The 25,373-nt window shown below is 48.2% G+C and overlaps 1 protein-coding gene across 2 annotated transcripts in view; it reads left to right on the forward strand.

The window, feature by feature from the left end:
- MROH1 (maestro heat like repeat family member 1) overlaps positions 1-25,373 on the forward strand; it is a 2,204,128-nt gene that overhangs the window by 1,352,213 nt on the left and 826,542 nt on the right. For both annotated transcript variants that reach the window (XM_086966435.1, XM_086966436.1), the window contains exon 26: positions 18,052-18,184. In XM_086966435.1, the coding sequence (XP_086822561.1) occupies positions 18,052-18,184 (133 nt within the window). The remainder of the gene's footprint in view (positions 1-18,051; positions 18,185-25,373) is intronic.

Here is a 25,373-nt window from a genome sequence, read left to right on the forward strand (position 1 = left end):
CCTGAGAACAAGAGAATTATAAAGCTCGCCATTCAGGAATACTTTGAGATAAACTCCCATCCAGATTCGGATACCGCAACTGTATGGGACGCCTTTAAGGCCACAATAAGAGGTACACTAATTGGAATTAGGGCCCGAATGAACAAAGATCTGAACTCTGAATTAGACTCCCTGGAAAAAGAAATTAAACTACTAGAGACTTACCATACCTCTAACCTAAACGACAAGACGATTGTTGACCGTCTGGCAAACCTGAAATATAAATATAACGCCATCCCAAGCAAAAGGGCAGGGGTATGGATTAATAAATTCAAGGGGCAGAAACTCTGCGAAGGTAACAAAGCAGGAAAACTCCTGGCATCCTACCTTAAACACAAAAGGAAACAATTCCACATCACCTCAATTAAAGATCAGGCCAACACCATCATCCCCAAAACAATAGAGGAAGTATAGAGGAATCGATAGAATCGTCCTCCTGGTAGATCCACATAAACAAAAGGATTCTATCAAGAAATGGGGGTGCAAGTGTTATGGGTATTTTTGAAAGTTTTTTAATGAGAAGGGGTGAAATAAGGCTCTTCCTCAGATTGGTGAGATGAAGGCACTATGTGCTTTTAAAATACCCCTCACACACTGAGAACCCCTCAGTGTCATGCTTCATCATGGGGGTCTTCCCGTCCCTCTACGGGGCGGGGCGTCCTAGGACCTACGAGCTACGCGGGAGCACTATTTCTGTGAAGAAGACTATGTGTTAGTGCATTGTGAGTGGGAATTAGTGAGGTGTAGGGACCTTGTGATGTGAAATAAAAGATAAAAATTCCCTGGCTAGTGGAAAAAATAATTTTATTCGCTTCCCTGGCTGGGAATGTTAAAAAGGGGTTATGAGGCAGGGCTGTTAGCACCTACCAGGTCGACATGTTTCACAGACAGTCCCCTACTGTCTGCTCCTCAGGACCTCTGATGGTCCCTACTATAAGGTACTCAGTTCTAACGTTTGCCTAGAGTCCTACAAATTGGTAGCAAAAATAAGCTATCGATTTGTGCTTCGGGGCATGAGTAGGCCCAGGTTGAAGCCAAAAAATATTTTCAAGAGAATAATCATTTTTATTAAATTTACCGGACCATATATATTTAAGGGAAGATTTGCCCATTTTGACAATAGTCCTGCTAATTCTTGACTGTTTTTTTCAATTAACTTTTGTGATAACTTCAACCCTTTGGGTAAATAAAATCCCTAGGTATCACATTTGAACTTTCACCCCATGGTTCCGTATGTCCTGATTCCACTCCATTATCTCAGTTTTATCTACATATATTTTGTATCCCGATACCTGACCAAATTTCTCTGCCTTCCATATTGAGTTAGGGATTGCATCCAGTGGATTTGATGTATACAGCAGTAGATTGTCTGCATACAGTGCTAATTTGACCTCAAAACTATTTGATCTAAAGGGAAGTATAGTGGTATCTGCTCTAATTAAATTTGCAAAAGGCTCTATATACAAATTAAAAAGAAGTGGGGACACAGGGCAACCCTGCCTTGTCCCCTAAACATATAAAACCAGTCAGAAAGCTCACCATTCACTAGAACCCTAGCCTTTGAACTAGAATTCAACTTTTGCCCTGCCGTAACCAGGTTTTGTGGAAATCCAAAACTACGTAGAGACTCCCATATGTATGGCCAATGCACCTGATCAAGCGCTTTTGCTGCGTCGACTGCTACTATGGTGAGAGGTACTTTCCGGGTCTCCGCTATATCTACAACTCCATTCAACTTAAAAGTTAAATCTTTGAGTTGTTTCCCAGGAATAAATCCAGTTTGATTGGGGTGGATGACCTGTTTTATTACTTTTAGCTACTCGAGCTGCTATAACAACAGAAAATATCTTGTAGTCCGAGATCAATAGCGTAATTGGTCTGTGTACGAATCAACTCTTCTTGGATCTTTTTTTGGTTTTAAAATTAAAGTCAGTATGGCCTCAGACCAAGATCGAGGAGAGTTTTCCCCAAAACTGGAATTACTATATCAATATTAGATAAGAAGACCTCCACTGGAAGGCCATCCAGCCCTGGAGCCTTACCCTTTGCCATTCTCTTGCACTGGGCTCTAATCTCTCCCTCCGTAATTTCTCCTTCTAGACCTTTCTGTTGTGCATTAGTTAGCTGATTCAGAAACGTTAATCTTAACCATTCAGCTATAGCCTCTAGGTCGGGTTGGATCTCCTCTCTATACAAATCTCGCATAAAATGACCTGCCTCTCCACAGTTGTCAACATTTGCATAAAGTAATTCTCCTGTGTTTCTATCAATTAACTCTTGGATCGTATTGCTGGCTCTGTCCCCCTTGGCCTTCCAGGCTAGTAAAGAACTACACTTTTCTCCCTAGGCAAATTGCCGGAGTTTTGCTAGCTTTCCACTTATCCAATGCTTCCTTGTCTATCTTCCCTTGAAATACTGCTTGTAGCCCCTCTAGCTCTTTACTCAGGGCAGAAACTTTATCCATGTCCTCCATGGAGGCCCCCTGTAGTTCCCTTTCCTTGGCCTTACTCTTTCAACGTTTGCTCGACCTATCGCCTCTTACTTACTATCATATGGGGCGGGAACAGCAAACCACGTGCTTGCGGGGAGGGATAATCCTTACCTCCGCGTCCTTAATAGAATTGAAACTTACCTTCTCGTAGGCTAGGCAAATTTCTATTCTATGTTAGGACCGGAGGCGAGGATTATGCTCCTTCAAAGCTTATCTACAACCACCTGAGCCACATTCAGCAGCGGTTTGAAATAAAACCTCTCAAACGTGTAGTCCGAAGACCAATCCGCCGCTCTCATGAGGTCCTCCAACCGCACTCCCAAGCTAAAGGCTTTTGAGCCCATTGCTCCTCTAGCTGAATGTGCACCAAATGCCCTTGTGTTAATGCCGGCTTCCTGCATGACCCAACGCACCAAACGGGCAATGGTGGGAGAGGACACCGCTCTGAATGGCTTCTTGAGGGCTATAAGGAGTTGTCGCTCGCCTGGGGGACGAACTTCCTCCGTGGCTTCCTCATATGCCTTTAGACATTGCACCACACAAAGTTTGGGCGTATCCGCAAAAGCGGGATAGGAGATCGTGCGTGTATTAGACTTAGTCTGTCTACTCACCGTAAAAGTAACTCCCTCGGGAGAAAATACTCTTGCAATAACGTCTTCACGCCCTAACATCTGACACTCTCCTACAGGACACCAAACACAACAACATCGCCAATTTGGCCGACAATTCTTTCCTAGAAAGGAACAATTGGGTTGCCAAGACAGCAATAAGTTCAACGCCCGATTCACATCCCACAACACCGAATAACGTGGTTCTGTGGGGGGGGGGGGGGGGGGTGATAACCTGATCCCCCTAAGAAGTTTACAAACGAAGGGATGCTCCCCTAGGGGGGCTCCGTCCACAGGTGCATGCCCTGCCGATATCGCGGAGCGAACTGAGTTTATCGATCTGTAGGAAAGACCTTTCTGTACCAGATCGCCAGATAGTTCAGTACGTAAGGCAAATCAGCGACCACGGGATCCACTTCCCGTCGCATACACCAACATACCCACCGTGTCCATGCGGATCTGTAGCACTTGGACGTGCTGTCTGCCTAAGCCCTGGACAGGAGGAGTTCAGCGTGGCTCGAAAGGCCCGGCAATCTCCAACGTTGCCTGTAATCCGCCACGCCATCAACAGGAGGGAGCCCTCCTCCACCAGGCGGTGTGGAGCCCCCTCCGGACTCAACAGCAGGTGGGGAGTCGGGCGGAGTGGGATTGGAAAATCCCAAGAAAGTTCCAGTAGAACTGGAAACCAGACTTGCGGTGTTATCAGGACCACCGAGGCGGTCTGCCTCCGAACCAGAGCCGCCACCCGCGTTCTCATTGAGAACGGTGGAAATGCATAACGGTTCTCTCGACTCCAGTCCTGACTGAAAGCGTCCACTGCTGCCGCTAGTGGATCCGGCCTCCAACTGAAGAACCGGGGTAGCTGATGTTCCAACCGACAGGCAAACAGGTCGACCGTGAAGGGACCCCAGCTGTCCTGTAAGCCCCGAAAGATCTCCGGATCCAGTTTCCAAACACTGGGGTCCCGAAGGTGCTGGGAATGCCAGTCCGCCACCAAATTGTCCCTTCGTGGAAGGGACTCCGCCGTGACCGAGACCTGATTGGAGAGGCAAAACTCCCAAAACTGCTTGGCCAGGTTCGCCAGAAATACCTTGAGGAAACTCAAACCCTTCCTCCCAGCTAAAGACTTCCAAACTGCAGTACAAGCACTAGTCATCCCTCGAATAGAATATGGCAGCATCGCACTCTGCGGTCTCCCCCTTACCACTACGGCACCCCTAAGAGTTTCCCTAAACGCTGCAGCGAGACTCATCACGGGGTCAAAAAAGCACTCTCATATTTCCCCTGACCTGAAATCCCTGAACTGGCTGCCTTTTGAAGACAGAATACACCTGAAAATTGCCTGCATGACACACAAGGCGGTACACCTTAACTCACCCGGCTACCTCACTCAGAAGTTGACAATCTCTGGCGCTCTAGAAACACCAGACGCACAAACAATCTTCTGCTGAATCCTAGAAGATTTCGGAAGGAAAAAACTTATAAACGCTCCTTTTCAGGAATGGCACCCAGAATCTGGAACTCACTCCCTCCTGAAATCAGGCTCATCTCCTCCACTATACGTTTTAAGAAAGAAGTAAAAGCTATCCTCATGGCTAAATACACCTGAACTACTACTTCGGACTCTTAAAGAATCTGCACAGATCTTTACTACCTGTTCGACCTCTTTGCTTATTTGTATTATTTGTTTTATTGCCTTACATCTATTTGTACTGTTAGCTTTACTGACTTACCTGTTTGACTAGGATCATGTACCCTCTCTTTGTAAAGCGCTCTGATATCTGCAAAGATCTTGTTCGCGCTATATAAAACTTTCTAAATAAATAAATAAACTCTCAACCTCGTGCCGGCCAGGTGATTGATATACCTGACCGCCGACACATTGTCCATTTTCAGAAGGACCGAAGCTTGGACCCTGTCCTTGGTCCAACACTGAACCGCAAAGGAGCCCGCTAGGAGCTCCAGGCAATTGATGTGCAAACGTTGCTCTTGTGGAGACCAACTTCTGCCTGTGGACAACTGTCCACACCACGCCATCCAACCAGACCGACATGCGTCTGCCTCGATCACCAAGTTGGGGGCCGAACCGAAGATCGCTCTTCCGTTCCAAGCGTCCATATGGGACAGCCACTACTCCAATTCCTCGGTTGCCTCGTCTGTAAGTGGCACTACCTGAGAATAGGTGAGGCTTTCTCGAAGGTGGTGCGCCTTTAAGCTGCAAGGCCCTGTAATGCAATAGGCCTGGAAAGATCGCCTGGATAGAGGCTGAAAAGAGCCCCACCAAGCGAGCAATCTGCCTCAAAGAAGTCCTCCGCTTAGCTAGGGTCTGGCGAATGTTGTGCCTGATCTTCGCCACCTTCCTGGAGGTCAGGCGGAGCACGACTGCCACAGAATCTATCTCGAAACCCAGAAAGACTACCTTCTGGGTTGGCGACAGAACAGACTTCTGCTCGTTGATGACAAACCCCAGCCTTTGGAGCAAGTCTACCGCCATCTGTATTTGGGCCCGCAGCTGCTTCGGGCATTGAGCCATAATGAAGACATTGTCCAGGTAAACTATCAACTTGACCCCTCGAGCCTGCAAATATTCGACCACCGGCTTCAGAACCTTGGTGAAGCACCAAGGGGGCGAGGAAAGGCCGAACAGCAGACAACAACATTCGTATGCTTGACCCTTCCAAAGAAACTTGAGGAACCTCCTGTGCAGGGAAAAAAATCGGCACCACCAGGTACGCATCCTTCAAATCCAGTCTCACCATCCAATAGAGTGGCCATCCCGAAGCAGGTGTATGCCTTCCATTTTGAAGTGTCTGTACACCAGCCACTCGTTGAATTCTCTTAAATTGATGACAGGACGTCTTCCTCCATCCGTTTTGTCACCTAAAAAGACATTGCTGAGGAACCCCGTGGGGTGCACCTCCGTCCGACACACCGCTCCCTACTGGAGCAGGCCGGTCACCTCTTCGTCCACCAAGGCCATGTCCGCCTCGCAGAATACTATCGGACGGGGCCGGACTCTGTCGGGGTGTCCCAAGGAACTCTATGTGGAAACCCCTGACCGTCTGAAGCACCCAGGCATCTCTTGTAAGGGAAGGAATAGCGCCAGCTTGCCACCCACTCGCAACTGCGCAGCTGGCAGCACACTTACCGGTGGCTCCGCCGTCCTGGTTTCTATAGGTTCCCCGTCCGCGGAACTTCTGTCCACTCGTGGGGTAAAAATTAGTATATCGCTGGTCGGTTTGGTACTGGGAAGGTTGATTCTGTCCGGCGGCCGGGCGGGCGGCTCCTTCCCGACCGGCCCCGCGGAAAACCCGAGGGGTGAAAACCCTCTTCATGTGAACGTAGCCACAAATTTGCCTAACTCCTTAATGAATGGCTCCCCGAATATACCTCCCTGCGCCGACACTCCTGCTTCCGAACAAGCCAGGTCACCCAACTTGGGATCCACCTTAATTAGGAGCGACCTGCGTCTTTCCGTTGAAAGCGCACAGTTCACATTTCCCATGAAACAGATGGCGCGTTGCGCCCAGGCGGACAAAACCGCAGGATCAATGAGGGCGCCGGAGACACAGGCCTCCTCCGCCATGTCCAGTATCTTGGTCATTGGACCAATGGCATCCAGCAGCTTGTCCTGGCATGCCCGCCAGGACCGGTCAATCCCTTTCCCAGGGTCTTTGATAAATTTGGCTAAGAAGATCGCCAATTTTCCCTTGATCTCCGGTGTTATGGATGCCTTACCCGCCAGAGTGGGGCGCGGGCACTCCGCCCTCAACCTACTCCTTGCCTCGTTTTCTAATGGCTTCCTAAGGCAGGAACCCGCGTACAGCGCTGCCTTCGCGGCGGGGATCCACTCCGCCGACCTAGGGTGCACAATGTCGTCTGGGTCCAACATGTCTGAAATGCCTGACTTCGTTGGGTCAGTAGACCCCGAAGGTATCCACGATCTTGAGGACCCCGCCTCGTCATCAGTCATCCGGGGTACCTCCTTGCTGGGACGGGGGGGACTTTGGAGGGGGAGCCTCAGACGCCAGGGCAGGTTGCTGCAGCACCACAATGGGAGCGTTATGCTCCAAGAATGCCTGTTTAAGGCACTTGAAAGCATCGGGATCCACCCCTTCTACACACTTCTTCTTGGGAGGGGAGGCTCCTCACCGTCCGCCTGTGCAACCGGCTCCGCAGTGGACGGATCCGCCACTTCAGGGATCACCTTGGCACACAACTGGTCAATTCTATCTGCCAGGCGTTGTTCCATGGGCGTCATCACCCCAGAGACAGCCCTATAAATGGAGTCATCCACCTTATTATAAAAACCTTCATCCCACTGCAGGTACGCGAGGGAATCTTCCTCCTCATAATAGCCCTGCTCATCTGTGGCCTCCATGATCAACCCACTAGCACTGCCACCTGTTCGGGTAACCCCAGAACCAACACCCCCACCTGAGGTGAGTTTAGTTAAGCTGAGGAGCTCTCAGACAACTTTTCGCTGCACACGGGCAGGATTTCTTTGGGGCTGTCAACCCCTGGGACACCTAATCTCCCCAACGTTTTAAAGGGGGACCCAACTGCCTGGTCAGGGGTCCGCGTAGCAGCTACTGTAGGCCACAACAGAAGTACCTACCCGGCGACTGGGCATGCGCGGGAACAATCCTGAGGTGCAGCGCACCAATACCGACCCGCAACGCGGGCATGAGGAAACAAGGGAAACAAGTAGTACAGACCCAGTGCTACGCTGGGCGATTCACAGGCAGAAACCAAGTTGGGCGCAGACTGAACAGTGACCAGAGCGCGTCTGTGGTAACTGACAGCAGAAACGCGCTCCGGTTAACCGCGTCGCGTCGCCCCCCACAGCGCCCCCTGCCAGTCGGAGGACCGCACCGCGGCCCAAACAGTGGAACCAGTCCTCGTAAGGAGTGCAGTCGCGTTACCGCGGACAACTAGGGAATCTGTGAAAAGGAATCGCGATCCACAACGAAAATGTGCCCCAAAAAAGGCTCCAAATATCAAAACCCATACAAAGTGTAGAGACAGAAGAAAAACACTTATCTCGAGCTGCCGAGCAGTGAAGAAAGAGGGTCGGCAGGAAGTGATGACGTCTATTATGGCCTGAAGTGTTATGGACAGTGTTAAAGTGTTAGAAGTGGGGGTCTCTGGTTGGCACAGGTAGGTACTTGTGACAAGCAGGGACCCTCTCTAAGTCAGGGCAAGGGAATTACCCCTCAAGAATACCCCCTGCTCACCCTCTAGGTTGCGTGGCGTGAGCAGTCAAGGCTAATCTCAGGAGCGCTGTCAGTTAAGCATTTGTAATCACACACAATAAATACACTTATTCCCCCACAAATGGACACCAGGCTGTAGGTTGTATCAAAAAAACGTCTTCTTTATGTAAAAATATATGCAGGCAGGTAAATTATCACAAGACCTTCTTTAACGTTTTTCAAATGGGGCCACAGTATTAAAAAAATGGCAAGTGTTCTTTGTAGTTTCACCAGAATGGCTTAAGTTGCTTCCATCAGGTTCTTAGGGTCTCTTAAACCAATGTCGCCACACTTAGGGCTCTCTTAAAACAATGTCACCACACTTGGGGCTCTCTTAAAACAATGTCACCACACTTAGGGCTCTCTTAAAACAATGCCACCACACTTACAGCTCTCTATCCAGGCACTGGGCAATGATCGTGAGGGCTGTGCGCTTCGTGGCGCTTCGGTGTGCGTTGTCCGGGTAAGGAGAACCGGCCTTGCCTATCCTCACGCTTCTCGCGGTGTGCCGCGTATGGTGCGATCGAGCTCCCCTGCAGGGTACAAGTCGTACTGCTCTGGTGCGATTCGTACTACAAGACGTACAAGGGGCTTCCAACGGCTACGCCTCTCGCGTATGAGGTGCACAGTGCAGGAGGTTTGAGACGTACCCTGGTTCTAGACGTACTCTGGAGAGAGGCAAACTCTGGGGAGAGGCGTCCGGTGGTGAGAGGCGTACTTTGGTGAGAGCCGTACTTTGGTGAGAGGCGTACTTTGGTGAGAGGCGTACTTTGGTGAGAGGCGTACTTTGGTGAGAGGCGTACTTTGGTGAGAAGCGTACTTTGGTTAGAGGCGTACTTTGGTGAGAGGCGTACTTTGGTGAGAGGCGTACTTTGGTGAGAGGCGTACTTTGGTGAGAGGCGTACTTTGGTGAGAGGCGTACTTTGGTGAGAGGCGTACTTTGGTGAGAGGCGTCTGGTGGTGAGAGGCGTCTGGTGGTGAGAGGCGTCTGGTGGTGAGAGGTGTCTGGTGGTGAGAGGCGTCTTTGTGGTGAGAGGCGTCTTTGTGGTGAGAGGCGTCTGGTGGTGAGAGGCGTCTGGTGGTGAGAGGCGTCTGGTGGTGAGAGGCGTCTGGTGGTGAGAGGCGTCTGGTGGTGAGAGGCGTCTGGTGGTGAGAGGCGTCTGGTGGCGAGAGGCGTCTGGTGGCGAGAGGCGTCTGGTGGCGAGAGGCGTCTGGTGGCGAGAGGCGTCTGGTGGCGAGAGGCGTCTGGTGGCGAGAGGCGTCTGGTGGTGAGAGGCGTCTGGTGGTGAGAGGCGTCTGGTGGTGAGAGGCGTACTTTGGTGAGAGGCGTACTTTGGTGAGAGGCGTACTTTGGTGAGAGGCGTACTTTGGTGAGAGGCGTACTTTGGTGAGAGGCGTACTTTGGTGAGAGGCGTACTTTGGTGAGAGGCGTACTTTGGTGAGAGGCGTACTTTGGTGAGAGGCGTACTTTGGTGAGAGGCGTACTTTGGTGAGAGGCGTACGGTGGTGAGAGGCGTACGGTGGTGAGAGGCGTCTGGTGGTGAGAGGCGTCTGGTGGTGAGAGGCGTCTGGTGGTGAGAGGTGTCTGGTGGTGAGAGGCGTACAGTGGTGAGAGGCGTAGTGCTGAGAGGCGTACAGTGCTAACGGGGAAATCCAAACGTGGCAGACCCAGAGTCCGTGGCGAGCACTGTACGCAGATGGGTGTGCGGTCTCTTGGGCGCTTCTGTCCATGCAGCGCACGTCGGGGGAGGTTGAGTCGAACTCAGCTAGTACGTCCCGGTGGGCGATTCGTATCTTGGGATCTGGTCACGGCTGGGGGCTTCCAGAAGGCAGGCGCGGCACAGGGCCTCCCGTACGGTCCGTACGGGGGGTCTCTTTGGAGTGCGGCGCGGCCTCTCTCAGGCGACTAGAAGGCAAAGCGGGCGGCCGGGTATGATACACGTACGGGTGGCCGTCCGAGGCGCAAGATTGCGCTTCTCAGTCAGAATTCCGTTTGGAGGGGCGAGGGAGCACTTCCCGCGCTCCAGTAGCAGGCGGGGTGGCAGAGGAGCAGGCGGCCTGTTAGAGCGGGGCTCTCAGGGGGCAAAGAGGCGGCCAAACTCCCGAGTGCCACGGCCCTAGGAGGGGGCACAATCTCAGCTCCGGCGGGAAGGAAACACACAGCTCAGTTGCAGACGAGCCAAGGCACAATGAACCCACTGGTCCTGGGGTTCAGTTCGGGGGGCAAGCTCAGTCAAGCCCTTGGAGATGGTTCTCAGCACAGCGAAACAAAGTCCTTTTGGGGTGTTCTCCTCTCCTTCCTTAGCAAGACGCCATTGCAGGTCAGTCCTTCAGCTTCTTCTTGGCCCTTCTAGTTGGGCAGAGGTTCGTCGTGGGAAAACAGGATCTGGTTTGCTAGGAGCAGGGCTCCTACATTTATACAGCATTTATTTTGTCTTTGCAGGCCAGGGGGGCCTTTGCATAGTTTCTTTCAGTCCCTGGGCACTTTGTGTGACAAATTTGGGTCCCTCCTTTCAGTGAGTAGGCAGGCACATCAGACGCTCCGCAGGAGGTGAAGCCAGCATTGTTGGGGACAAGTACAGTCAGGAGCACTCTGTTGACAGTCTTCCCTCTTCCTGGGCCAGGTGCAGGGCAGAGTCCTCAGTCGTTCCCCAGGGGGCGGAGCCAGTATTGTGGTGGCAGAGCACAGCCCTATTCAGAGTCAAGGGGCACTCCCCCCACCCATCCTGGTGTAATCTCTCTTTTCACCGCCTGTCTCCTGGAATCCCCCAGCCCTGTCACACACAGAAACCAGACAGCAGATACACATCAGAGCAGAGTCTGGCTGAAATGGCTAGGCAAGCAAATACTAACTTTCTAAAAGTAGTATTTGCAAACACAGGATATTAAAATAAACTTTACTAAAATAAGTATTTTATTATTCTGAGTTCAGGCATACTAAACTTAACTTTACCATGTTCCCTGAGCCTGCTGGGATTATAGAGTGTAATAATTCCAGCAGCCCATTCTGGCCTATGAGAACAGGTAGCCTTACAATAGTTAAAAACGAAATTGGCTGTAATTCACTATTAGGACAGGCCACACACATCAGGGCTTGTCCTACCTTATGCTTACAATGCACCCTGCCCTAGGGCCTACCATAGGGGTGACTCATATGAAGTAAAGGGAAGGTTTAGGGGCTGGCAAGTGAGTGCACTTGCCCTGCCAGCATGACAGTACCAGACTGCACGCAGGTTCTGAAATGGCAGACCCTAGACATCTTTTAAAAGGCTGCTTCTGTGGGTGGCGCAACCAGCGCTGCAGGCCCACTAGCAGTATTTGCCCTTACAATCCCTGGCACTCCTGGTGCACTTTACTGGGGACTAACAGTAAGTCAAATGAGCCAATCATGGAAATCAATCACAGGTACACTTTACATTGGGAGCATTTGCACTGTGGCACGGATTGGCCGTGGCGCAGTGCCCTGAGCAGCTAACACCAGCAAAAGATCTGAGGCACATCAGCAAAAAGTGGAAGGGAATCTCACGCCAAGGTGCCAGGTCTAACATAAAGGACTTGAGAAATGTTGTTTTTCTTCTCCCTGGTTATGGGAAGTGTAGTTTTGGTTACATTCATGATGAGCTGCTGTCCTGAATTTGTTAATAAAGCGAAGAGAGAAATGAGCATAATCCTCGCCTCCGGTCCTGACATAGAATGCTTTATCCATGACGAAGTTAAAATCTCTTCCCATCACAATAGGTGCTGTTGTATCTAATAGGCGCAGGATTCCATCTTAATTAAGGCCTCAGGTTTATCATTGTTTGGACCATAGTATACTGTACACACTAAGGGGCTGTTTTTGATCACAAGGGTCACCACTAGCCATCTACCTGAACAGTCAGTTTCAGATTTAATTAATCTTATCCCATTATTACTTTTGATAATTATGGCAACTCCTCTAATACTCCCCCTCTGATCAGAACATACTATCTCTTGAATCCATCTACACTTATTAAAGCTCTGTCTACATTCAAGACTCTCAAGATGCGTTTCCTGTAATAAGATGATTTGGGCAGTACTATCTTTAAGAGTTTCAATGATCCTAGACACTTTCCTGCTAGAGCTCAACCCATTTGCATTCCAAGTTAAAAAATTGACAACTTTTAGCTGGTCTATTCTCTAAAACCCACGGTAACCGTTCACACCCTATGATCTTGGCTATGGCCCATAATTTGACCAACTCTTATCACTACCCCTTTAATACATAAGCAAATGAGGACTGTTTTTTTAATTTTTCTCCCACTGCTCCCTACACCCAGTGCCCCTCATCCCTCCTCACCCCGGAAACCCCTTTCCAAACCTAGGGCGATACACTCCGCCCTTTGCTATTGCCCCTATCCCTCCCAGAGAGGAGAGACTCAACAAGACCGTAAAAATAAGACTGTTAAAGAACGCAAACCATCTATATATTCCTCAAGGGGCCCATACTCTAATATCAGTCATAGTCTCAAACATTCATCTTATCATGTCTTATTAAGTCATCGGTGCTAAAAAAGTATCCACTTCTTCTGGATTGCTTATGTTATACATTTTGCTTCGCCACATGATTTTTAACATGGCTGGAAATTTTTGCTGAACCTGGGCACCCTTGCTCCGCAACTCATTCATTCTGGTACCCAGCTCCCACTGCCTCTGGGCAGTCCTCTTACCCAGGTCAGACATGATTTGATATGAGAACCCATCATGATTTAAGAACCCCCCCCCCCCTTTCAGGGCCCTCTCTAATATTAACTTTTTTACAGAAAAAGTTAATCAATTTTTCTAGGGGTTTTCCGATTCGGGTTTAACCTGAAGGGGTCCCTATGGGCCCTTTGGATCTCCTTCTCCCAATCACTATCTGGCCTGTCCTTTAAAACTTCCTCCCTCAGGAGACCACAAATGAAGGCTTTAGCATCCCCTTTCTCAGCCCCCTCAGGTATTTAGAGAAATCTTAGGTTGTTTCCTCTGGTTTGGGTTTCAAGCCTTTCCAGGTCATCTTGCAGTGCTTGATTCTGCTTCTTTAGGGACTCTATATCTTTAAAGTTACCCGTCACCACTGCTAAGACTTTAACCTCCCCTTCTAGTATGCAGGTACGTTGTGCGAGATCATCAAGCTTCTCCTCCAGCTCACATTTGTTGTGAATCCCCTTTTGATTCATTCCGATATCTCAAATTTTTTGAGAATATCTTGTCGTAAGGCTAGAAACATTTTCTCGATGAAATATTCACCCTTATCGCCTCCATTGGATCCATTCCCTCCATTTCTGGAAACCGTATTCTCACTTTGCTTGGGGTTCTCCAACCTGCGCAGATAGCCCAACGACCAAAATTTGGCTGGAGAAACTAGAATTGGGAGTTGTTTCGTGACTTGAGCTTTCAACTTGCGACTCTACGCTCTGACATTCTGTGCCCTGTATAAGCTCTGCAAGTGGAGCAAATCGATTCTCCAGGGGAAGCAAATGGGTTTGTGACTTATTAGGCGACTGATTTTGAGCCTTATTTCCCTTTTCCTGTGCGCTTTCAACCTGCTCCATTATTTTAAAGTAGGATCTCAGGGAGGGTACAGGTTTAACAGGCACACGCACCCCCTTGGGGCCACAGCATCTGAGCTTTCCTCTTGACATTGGTGCCTTCTTTTGGGGGGAAATTACTACTGACTCTACACCATCCAACAGCTTGCTGCTTCCTGCTCCCTTACCTCCCCTTGCTTTACTCTTGCCCTCCGGAAGAGAACGAAGCTGATATCAATTTTTAATTGAAGTTCCAGACTAATTTTAACTTTTCTCCGACTCCCCCACCTCTGTACTAGCTGCGCTTCTTGACTTAGTCGCAGTGATAGTTTGAGGGGGGTCTGTGCTCACTTCTGCACTTCTCCTAACTCTAAAGTCACCTCAGCTTTCACTAACCCCTTGGAGTAACTGAGGCTGTACCATTGGTAGTTGGGGTGCAGGGAACATTTTGATGGATACTTATGTCTGGGATATTCAGAGGTAAGGAATCTGCAGACAGAAGTATCCGTGCAGGGAACATTCTGATGGCTACTTCTGTCTGCAGATTCCCTACCTCTGAATATTCCAGGCACTAGTCTGGATCCAGAATCGATCTTCTGACCTAGTCTTCAATGCCAATGAGGGATATGGATTTAGTCATGGTGGCATCACTGGAGCCACATAGCACTCACCTTGTGCCCTCATGTCAGTTCCTTTTTTTTCTGTGCTTTTTGACGCATGCCTGGAGCTTTTCTCCACAGTTACAGCTCTCCAAAATCATTTATAACAGTACGTTATGGATATGTCCCTTCCAACATCATTTTGGTGGAGTTAAGGGTGACCCATTTGGTGTTGAAAACATTCCACCCATCATCAGAGGAAGGCTGGTGCAGGTGTACACAGACAAGACTGCCGTATATGTAGTACAGCACCAAGCAAGGCGAGATAGGGTCTTGAGCTCTATTCTAGGAGTTTCTGCGCCTCTTCAAGTGGCTGGACCGCTGGGCAGTTTCCATGGTGGAAAACCTTCTGGCTAAATCTCTAAATGCCAGTGCCGACCAACTCAGCCATCAACTATTAGCAGATCTCGAATGTCGGTTACACTAGGAGGTCACAAAGGGCACCTTCCGTCAATGGTAAGAACCCTAGATCAGTCCTAGATCGATCCTTTTGCCGCCGCCAAGAATGTGAGATATCAGCACTTCGGCACGTTGGAGTTTCCAAGGCAAGTGTCTCTTGGAGACGTCTTACATTTAGAGTGGAGCGCAGGACTGTATGGCTTCCCTCTATGGCCTCTCCTGCCCTGAGTTTTGAGGAAGATCAGGAATGACCAGGTTTAAGTCATACTAGTGATGCCAGTCTGGCCCAAGAGAGTGTGGTGCTCAGAACTCCTGGTCATAAGCGTCTGTCCTGTGACTTTGGTATCTTTTGCCACATCAGCAGGGTCGGGTCCTGCATCCAAGCCTGCACAATTTGCATCTCCAAATCTCACACTTTAATTGTGACACTTCTTGTATTGGGAGGTTCTTATTGGCCTCTGAGAGCTTGCTCATCACTTTAAAAAGTGTTTTGAGCACTTTTTTGCTGCATTAATTTGATCCATATAATAGGATGAACAGGCTGTTTTACAGATCCAATGATATTTGTTTTTAGAACAAGTTTCTATCTACATCATACTAGTCCTCCACTCTCTCTCCAGCTTTTTTCTGTATACGCGGTGCCTATGTAAACCGCAAGGATGGTGGATGGCATCTGTATTGGCAACTGGGTTTTTCTGATACCACAATATTTAATGCCTCCCACAGCCAGGTGTCAATTGTGGGTTGGCCCATTTCCACACCTTGTCCAATTCTAGGCCTTGATTTTTTTAGTTGGCTATTTAGGTTAGGGATGTTAAAGTTTGCAGGAAGTAGTCATCAGGAAAGAAGGAAACCTGGTAACCCATTGGCTAGTGACTGCAACCTACCCGAGGACATTTTCTGGGTATATAAAGGGTACCACTGGCACCCAGAACCCAGATCTTGTTGGACTGGAGTAGAGGACCGAAAAAGGACTTGCCATGCTGCACCAATGACCTGCCCATGAGAGGCTGCACCAAAGTGGATTGCACCTGATGATGACTTGCAAAACAAGGGGACAGTGTCTGCTGTGTCTTGCTCATGGAGAAGTTGACTCTCAAGCCCAGCTCAAGCAAGAGACTTCAAGGGTCATTTGGCTGACCTCCTGTTTGCAGCCACAGGGCCACAACAACTGAAGCTTGCTGGAGTGAGTTTGTAGCCCATTACCGTGCAGGACTAGGACCTGATGCTCAAATGTTGCCCCTGAGTTTGCTGGATCTGGGAGAGTCGTTAAAGTGCATATGGCCACCCAGAAGGCAAGTTACTCCCAAAAGGAGGGAACCACTGTACCAGGCGACTGGTAGTCTAGTGGCGTTTGGACTTCTGCCATGCACAAGAGGACTTGTGCCCAGGATTGCCCCACCACGCCTGTGGACCCAGGAGTAGCCTGAGGAAGACTCCCTTAAACAGCACAGCATTTTCAGCATCCTTGAGCATCTCCAGCATCCAGTATCCCTTACATAAGGGCCACTTTATAGAAACCAGTGGTAAGGAGCCACTGAATCTGGAACTGAATCAAACACTGCATTTCGTTTTGAGCTATCTGTTTCTTTAGGCCTGACTGGTCCCCCTGCCAGAGTTGCTCACCTAAACAGCAAAGTAACCGTATTACAACTTGCTTATGTTTTTCTTGAAAAAGTTTCTATGTGCCAAATTTGGCCGTACTTTGTGGTTGAGTGAAAAGTACCGATTTACTATACCTTGTAAATGTGATATCTCCGTAATCCTCTGGTGGCTCTTTTTTAGGTATATGAAAATCCAAACTAAATTGGTGTCCGATTTCTTCTTCACTTGTTTTGGTGCTGTTTAAACGGTTTACACTTGTTCCTTTGTGTAAACTTGACTACTCAAAGCCACAGCTACTGAGGCTTGAACTAAAGGTTAAACAAACAAAACCTACTGTCCTAATGGGGATTGATAATGTATAAGATGGTGATGTTGCTCAACCACACCACATAATACACCACATTTACTCCCAGTGGAGAATTATTCTAAGTGACATCATTCAAGGAAGAGTCTACATATGTCAGGTCAGTGGTGTGTAGCAGTATAAATAAGTAGGAAAAACAGTAGACCAGTAAAATATTGTAAGGGGAGAAAGGCAGAGAGGTGGGAATATCAAAGGTCTTCCACTGCTCAGTGAACTACTTTTTTCTTTTTCTCAAAAGGAGTGCATTCCTTTTTCTTTTTTTTCCTAATGTGCTTGCTTAGTAGGTCTTGCATAGACAGGGCATGCACTGTCTCTCTGAGCCATGTTGTGTACACTCTGTGAGCTTAGAGCCCACCCATTGCTTTTTTTATGTTATTCTGAGTGTCATTTGTAAATCCTTGCTTGTATGTGGTCATTCTCTATAAATGTTCCTCTTTTCCGTGTGTTGTTACTTCCCACAGAGCATGCCCCAAATACTTGTAGCTTACACTTTTTTGTTTGTAGGTTCTTTTTTTCAGCACTTTTTTTTCTTTGCTATCTGCAAGTGTTTCAGCTAAGGGGAGATCACTAGTAAAATCAATTCACCACTGCTGAGAATGTAATGGAAGCACTTTTGTTCACTGAGTCCCCAAGAAGTCCCTTACGGGGAGATGCATCCTGCATGCCTTCTCTCCTCTGCCTCAAGTTCTGAAGAAGATCAGGAATAACCTGTCCCAAGCCATCTTAGCGGCTCCGCTTTGAACCAGGAGAATGTGGTACCTGGACCTATTGAGCTTGAGTATCTGTGCTCTGCCTCTTTGGGAATATTTTCTGTGGAATCAGCTGGGCAGGGGCGTGCATTCTACACCTCCTTACATGGAGATTGAGCCGCTGCTGTTGACTGCCTTTGATCTCTCTTCCAAAGTGGTGGATATAATTTTACCATGCTACACTGACCAAAATAGTCCAGGTTGGGTTTTGGTATAGAAACCAGTGGTCAAATCTCAAGTAATCTGGGGAGTAGAACATTTTGTTTTTCTTTGAGGCAAATCGAATTGTTTTAAAGTGGAACGTAGCAGGTGAATTTCAAAAAGAAGAATGTTCTTCCTAAATGAATTTGTCAGAAAACTGGAGCCGCCATTAAATGAGCAAGAGAAGTATAACCTGATCAGCACTTCCATTAATAGTGTGTTTTCTCTGCCGCCTTCTGAAGCCATGAAGGAGAAAGAAGGAAGCTTTAACAGTTTAGCCAAGGAGGTACGTCTTCATGTTTATTACCTCTCAATTTACCTAAATGCTTTAAAAAGTATTTAAGATTGTGGTCTTTTTTCTCTATTTCTTTTCCATTAAGAGACAAACTTTCGGTTTAAAAGTGTTTTTTCTAAAAGATCACCCTTTTAACTATGCAAAATTGTAATATAAAAATACAGTTTTAAGGGCACATTCTACTACGGTATACTTAGTTTACTGTCTTCGCTATTGTACTCCTTGTCCTCTGTTTGCTCCCTTTTTCATCCCTTTTCTCCAGTGTGACTGGAGGATTTGTCCTCCGAGCAAATTACAATATAACCCCAACATTCCTCTTCTGCCACAAGTGAAAGGGCAGCTGAAAGAGTCCTCCAGGGTTAGAGGTGCAGAATGAGATGTGTATATACTCCCAACTGCAGAACATACCTCACCTCTTCCAATAGACTTTCCACCTGATTACAATCTCCAGGTTTTATACCTTGGTCAGACGAGCATCTAAGAGATTCAACCTTCTTCTTTCAACCAAATAAACAGATTGCTTTCTGACCAACTTTAGGGGACGCCCTCCGGGAGGAAGGCATCAAGTTAATGCAAAAAACTGCAACGTTGGCAGTGATTGTACCCTGACTTTTCAAGAAGTTGAAAGCTCTTGACAGTACTCCATTCTGCCTAATCGCAGATTCTGTAGGCAGCCCTGAGAGGGTCTAGAAGCCCTGCATCGCCTTACACTTCTCCACCAGAGAATGTGACAGAAAGGGATGCCTTCTGGAAAAAGGTTTAGTCTATGGCACTAATACGACTTACAGCAGTCAATTGAGGTACTGGGTTTTTCGGAACCCAGTGGTGCCAGGGGACCACACCCGAAGACCTCGAGTCCTTCCTGTTTCAGACTACAGAAACACAGAGTCTTCTAGGTGAAGTCAAAGATCGTATTTATTGGTTGCAACCAGTAACAGGTATCCTAGAAGTACAACGGCATGTAGGTTCTCAGGAGACTGCTCAAACATTCAAGCCAGCCTTCTCTTTTTATACAAAATATTATGCTTTAGGCACAAATTCCTTATTTTACAGTTAGACCATTCAAATATTTTCACTACAAAGGAAAGCAGAGTCATGATGACAAGCCCACATTTTAGTAATTCCAATCCTTAATCAATTACCCGGCAAGGTCCATTATTTCCATCAGATATCGGCGGACCCCCAATAAAAACGGGAACCTCCTCCTTGTAAAGCGAGTCATAAAGAAGGAAACAGGGACAGGTGTGTGTAAGATTAGGCATGGTTTGTGCGCGATGAAAGGTTTATGACATGTTGCGCCTTGATACTAATCTCACTCGGCAATCACAAAATGGCTGCCGTTCACAAAATGGAACCCGAGTGTTCGAGACGGAAACTCTGGTTTAAGGGTGATCCCAACACTCGAACACGCCGAAAATGCACGTATGTAGTGTACTCGTCATTTCCAGTCTGCTGATACCAAAATCGTCATGATACGACAATGTTTATAACATGGGTCCAGAATTTTTCAGTGCCACACAATGCTTTGGCTGTATTGGGTTCTTATGACCACAGACGTGGTCAGATGTAGATACATATCAGGAACTCTTCCCATATGACAAGAACCTAGACGTTATATTACAGGAAGGCGAAAGAGTGTCTGTAGTCTTCATTGACTCTGCAATGTGCTTTGCTAACTGAAGTTTAAGGCAGGTAAGAGTAGCTGAGAGCAATCTCTTTTTGAGCCGTGATGCAATCCTTTTGAGGAGCTAGAGCCTAAGCATTTCAAGGGACATAGCCTTAGAGAGATTCCATCTGCCTACCACATTTGCAATTCTGTCACTACAGGGAACCACTCTAATAGCAGTCTTAAAGACCACTCCAAACCAGGCCTATAGCAAAACTTTATCTAATTGCAAAAGAGGAGGACAATCCAAAATGCAAGAGACAGTATGTTGTCATTACGGATCCTCCGAACTGGCTGCTGCGTCGCCCACATTTTGGAGGTCCGACCCCATAGGTTGAAAACTCTGCTTTCTACAAAGAACGGATGAAAATTACAAAAGGCAGGTGGATGTTGAACCTCATTCTCTATGGACATACATTAGAGTTCCTCCTGTGCTGACTCCTCCTGAAGTCAAACTGTCTAGGATTACTGAGAGCCGAAATTTTCGCCATGCTAAGCAAGGGAGCAATGAAATCATTCTAAAACAACATCAAAACATAGGCTTCTACTCCAGATTTTTCCCATAAAAATAATGCTTCAGGAGAATAGAGGCACATTCTGGACCCGTGACCGCTTAATGTTTTCTAAAACCTTAAGGAATAGGGAGACCAGAGTACTTTTGTGGCTGAAATCCTCTTCCACGGATGATGAAGAAAGAGCCTCTACCTCCAGTAAGAGGGTGAGCTCTCAAGAGGATGATTCAAGTGAGGGGAGAAAGCAAGCTAAAACCTCTCAGTCCACTTCAGGCTCTTTACAGAGACCTCCACATACTATCTCTGGAGCCTCAGCCACCAAGGATTCGTCCAAGAAAACAGTGAGTAAGAGTTCTTCTATCTCCTCACCTGTAACTACCATCTCTACTTCTACCTCTTCACCTTTGGCTATGATCTCCACCACAGCCATCACTTCACCTATATTGTCTACAAGTATATCCATTGTGACTAGAAAAGTCCTCGTCGACGACCCGTCGTCGACAGCGTCGACGACGAAGAAGCATTTGTCGACGAAGAAGCCCTCGTCGACTAAGTCATCTACGCTACCGTCGACGACAGTCTCGTCGACGAAGAAGCACTCATCGACGATGAGCCCGTCGACTACATCGAGTCTGTCGACGGCGACCCCGTCGACGACCGTCCCATCGATGTCGAGTCCATCGACGACGGCCCCGTCGACGTCTAGCCCATCGACGGCGGTCCCGTCGACGCCGATTCCTCGTCGTCGATGATCGTCCTATGGTCGACGGCTATGTCATCACCAGCAAAGCCAAAGGATTCTGCCTCCTTGAAGCCTTACAGTACTAAACAGGCTTTCTCTACCCCGTTATCTTCCAAAACCTTCCAGCTGGTATCATATCAGGGGCAACAAGGCTCTTACATTTCACCACTCATGCCTTCTCATCTTCTAGAGTCTTACACTGATGATGAAGAAGATGATTTTCAGGATGACGACAACGAAGGAGCTTTCAGAGTGGCTTACCATCCATCTGAACTTAATATTAAGTTCCAGGATGATGACGAGGATGATTCATATGCACATTATTATCAAGAGGACATTGTAGTGCCTCATCATATGGAATATCAGAGGCGACCCCAGTGTTCAGAAGCCAGTCACTTACCGCCAAACTTGATTCAGGTCTTGCAGGCTATGCTCGCGGATTATAAACAACGTTTTCCGCCACAAACAGCTCAACCTGCGGCCCCGGTTCCTCCACCTCAAGTTCCACCACCTCAAGTTCCACCACCTCCTCCAGTCATGGAAACTCTACCACCTGGTCTACCAACACAGACACTGGACACTTCTTCGGACGAAGAAGTAGAAGGAGAGCTGCCCAATATACATCCATCGGATCCATGGGACGACTTTGTGATCCCTATGCCGTCTCCGTAACTCCACAGCCTTCAGACTCGCCACCTGAAGATATAGGTGAATTTCACAATCCTATGCAGCGCGCTGCAACTAGATTTCAGCTTCCAGTGACGGTAGAGCAAACTGACTGCTTTTTACATGATTTTAAAGAGGAGACTAGGAAGGTGTCTCGAGCCATTCCTATCATTGATTACATCTGGAAAAAGGGCATCAAGGTGATGAAAAACCCTGCATCTGTGCCTGCGGTATTACCAAGGATTGATAAAAATATAGGGCCCCACTCAGCAGTCCTTCATGCCTCATTGGACATCTGCGGCCGGATTCGGTCATCTCACAGGCCGCGAAACAATGATCAAAGAAGCCAGCCACCCCCATAACTACACCACCAGATAAGGAGGGGCGGCGTTTGGACCTTATTGGCAAGAAATTCTCTACTATGGCTGCTGCATTCGTCAGAGTGGCAAATTCTCTGGCGATTATAGGGCGCTATGATCGTCAGATGTGGTCCGACATGGCTGGACTCATAGATCTGATCTCAGAGGACAAAAGACAAGAAGCACGCAAGATCCTACTGGAAGGAGAGCGCGCAGCAGCAGAAACTATAGACTGCGCACTAGACATTGCGAACACAAATTTTAGGCAGCTGGTAGGAGCCGCTGTTTTGAGACGTCAGGGCTGGTTGAAAGCCACTACCTTTCGGCCCGAAGTAAAATTGAAAATACTAGACCTGGCATATGACGGAGAGTCCCTGTTTGGGAAGCATATTGACGAGGCTCTCCAAGCAATCAAATCGGACACTGACACTGCAAGATCCCTAGGTTCACTGCAGTATAAAAGAGGATCTTTCAGAGGCGCAAGAGGACGTGGCTACTCTTCCAGAGGAGGTTACTATCAACAAGGCAGACAATATCAGCCTCAATATCGTCAAAACTATCAATCTTCTTATCGTCAGTCCAGAACAACTGGTTTCTCTCGCCAAGGAGGATGTAAGCGCACAAACAATCAAGGGCGAGACACTCACAGAAAACAGTGAGGTCAGTTGGGCGCCAACCTCAATTCCTTCCCTCCCTGTGGGCGCAAAGATATCTGCCTTCCAACTACAGTTCAGAAAAGGGGGTGGTGATGAACAGAGTGTCTGAATTAAGCAGACCACTCTTACCCAGTCCAAAGATCAGGGCTTGATCCATCACCGTTATTTAACTCACAGCCCCATCCCACCTCAGAACCTGGCTATATGCAAATCAGTCTGTCCCTGGCCCAGTGCATCATGGGAACAGGGCAGACCAAACTACCAAGCCAATTCTTCACCAGAAAGGAGACAAGCTTCCGGGGACCGGTTTCTGGCATTTCAGCCGTCGTCGGCCCGGCTTGCTTGAATCCTGATGGAGCAGTGAGTAAGGGACTCATGTCTGAGTATACCCTGCCACACCTATAGTGGCCAAAAACGATTCAAAAAAGGGGGTGGTGATGAACAGAGTGTCTGAATTAAGCAGACCACTCTTACCCAATCCAAAGATCAGGGCTTGATCCATCACCGTTATTTAACTCACTGCCCCATCCCAGCTCAGAACCTGGCTATATGCAAATCAGTCTGTCCCTGGCCCAGTGCATCATGGGAACAGGGCAGACCAAACTACCAAGCCAATTCTTCACCAGAAAGGAGACAAGCTTCCAGGGACCGGGTTCTGGCATTTCAGCCGTCGTCGGCCCGGCTTGCTTGAATCCTGATGGAGCAGTGAGTAAGGGACTCATGTCTGAGTATACCCTGCCACACCTGTAGTGGCCAAAAACGATTCAGAAAAGGGGGTGGTGATCACCACCCCCTTTTCTAAATCATTTTTGTCGACCATAAGCGTGGAAGGGTATACTCAGATGTGAGTCCCTAGCTCATTGCACCATCAGGATTCAAGCAAGCCGGGCCGAAGACGGCTGAAATGCCAGAAACCGGTCCCCGGTAGCTTGTTTCCTTCCCAGTATAAGAATTGGCTTGGTAGTTTGGTCTGCCCTGTTCCCATGATGCACTGGGCCAGGGTCAGACTAATTTGCATATAGCCAGGTTCTGAGCTGGGATGGTGCAGTGAGCTAAAAAACGGTGATGGATAAAGCCCTGATCTTTGGACTGGGTAAGAGTGGTCTGCTTAATTCAGACACTCTGTTCATCACCACCCCCTTTTCTGAATCATTCCAACAACAGTGGCAGCACATCACTACCGATCAATGGGTGTAGGATCTAGTACAGCATGGACACACCCTGGAGTTTACCACTAAACCTCCAACAACTCCGCCCAGGGGTCCCCCTCCCCCTCGTCTTCACTTATTGTTCGAGGAAGTTCTTTCAATGCTTCTCAAGAATGCTATCAAGAAAGTTCCAATCCATCAGAGGCGAACAGATTTCTATTCCCGTTTTTTCCTCATAAGAAAGAAATCAGGGAAATGGCGACCGATCCTAGACCTGCCCAATCTAAACAAATATCTCAAGAAGGAGGGTTTCCGAATGGTTACTCTTTCTGACATTTTAAGTTGCCTCAACAATGGAGATTTTATGGCTTCTCTGGACATGGAAGACGCATACTTCCACATCCCAATCCACCCAAAACATCGAAAGTATCTCCGTTTCACAGTGGCTGGCGCCCATTATCAGTTCAAAGTACTTCAATTTGGCCTCAAGTCGGCTATAAGGATTTTTATAAAAGTGCCTGGCCCCAGTGGCGTCAGCCCTACGCTCATCAGGGGTCCAGGCTTTCCCGTACTTGGACGACTGGCTAGTCAAAGGTCCGTCAAAATTCAAGGTAAAGAACGACATTGCACTTTGCCGCAACCTCTTTGCATCTTTAGGCCTCACGGTCAACGAAAGGAAATCTTAATCGCTCCAGAGAAGGATCCTGCTTTTCCTAGGAGCCTGCCTAGACACAATACAATGCAAAGCATTCTTGTCTCAAGAGCGGCAACTCCGTCTACAAGCTTTAGCCATGAAAATATCAAGAAAAAAGTCTTTCAGTTCGCCTCCTCGCATCCTTTCTAGGGATGTGCTCTTCAACCATAAATCTCATTCCTCTGGCACGTCTCAAAATACGGCCTCTTCAGGAAGAGCTACAACTTCAATGGCACCAAGCGACAGGCTCTTTTCGAGGACACCATCACAGTCACCCCGCGCATGGTAGAGGCTCTTCAATGGTGGACACAACTGCACAATCTCAAGCAAGGTCTGACGTTCTTGCAAACTCCTCCAGATTTCATTCTGACAACGGATGCGTCGATTGAAGGCTGGGGAGGTCATCTCCAGGACTTACAAGTACAAGGCAAATGGTCTCAGAAATACAGACAATGCCACATTAACAGTCTAGAGCTGAGAGCCATTTTTCTCTCTCTACAAGCGTTCCTTCCCAGAATCGCTGGGTCCTCTGTACTGGTCCGAACGGACAATACCACCAGCATGTTTTATGTAAACAAGCAGGGAGGAACGAAGTCAGCTACACTGTCAAAAGAGGCCCAAGAGTTATGGAAATGGTTGACACTTCACAACACAACTCTCAAGGCAGAACACATCAGGGGCCTCAACAATACCCTAGCAGACAAACTCAGCAGGTCATCGTCGGATTGTCACGAGTG

Source organism: Lissotriton vulgaris, chromosome 4_1, assembly GCF_964263255.1.
Source record: "Lissotriton vulgaris chromosome 4_1, aLisVul1.2, whole genome shotgun sequence".
NCBI lineage: Eukaryota > Metazoa > Chordata > Amphibia > Caudata > Salamandridae > Lissotriton > Lissotriton vulgaris.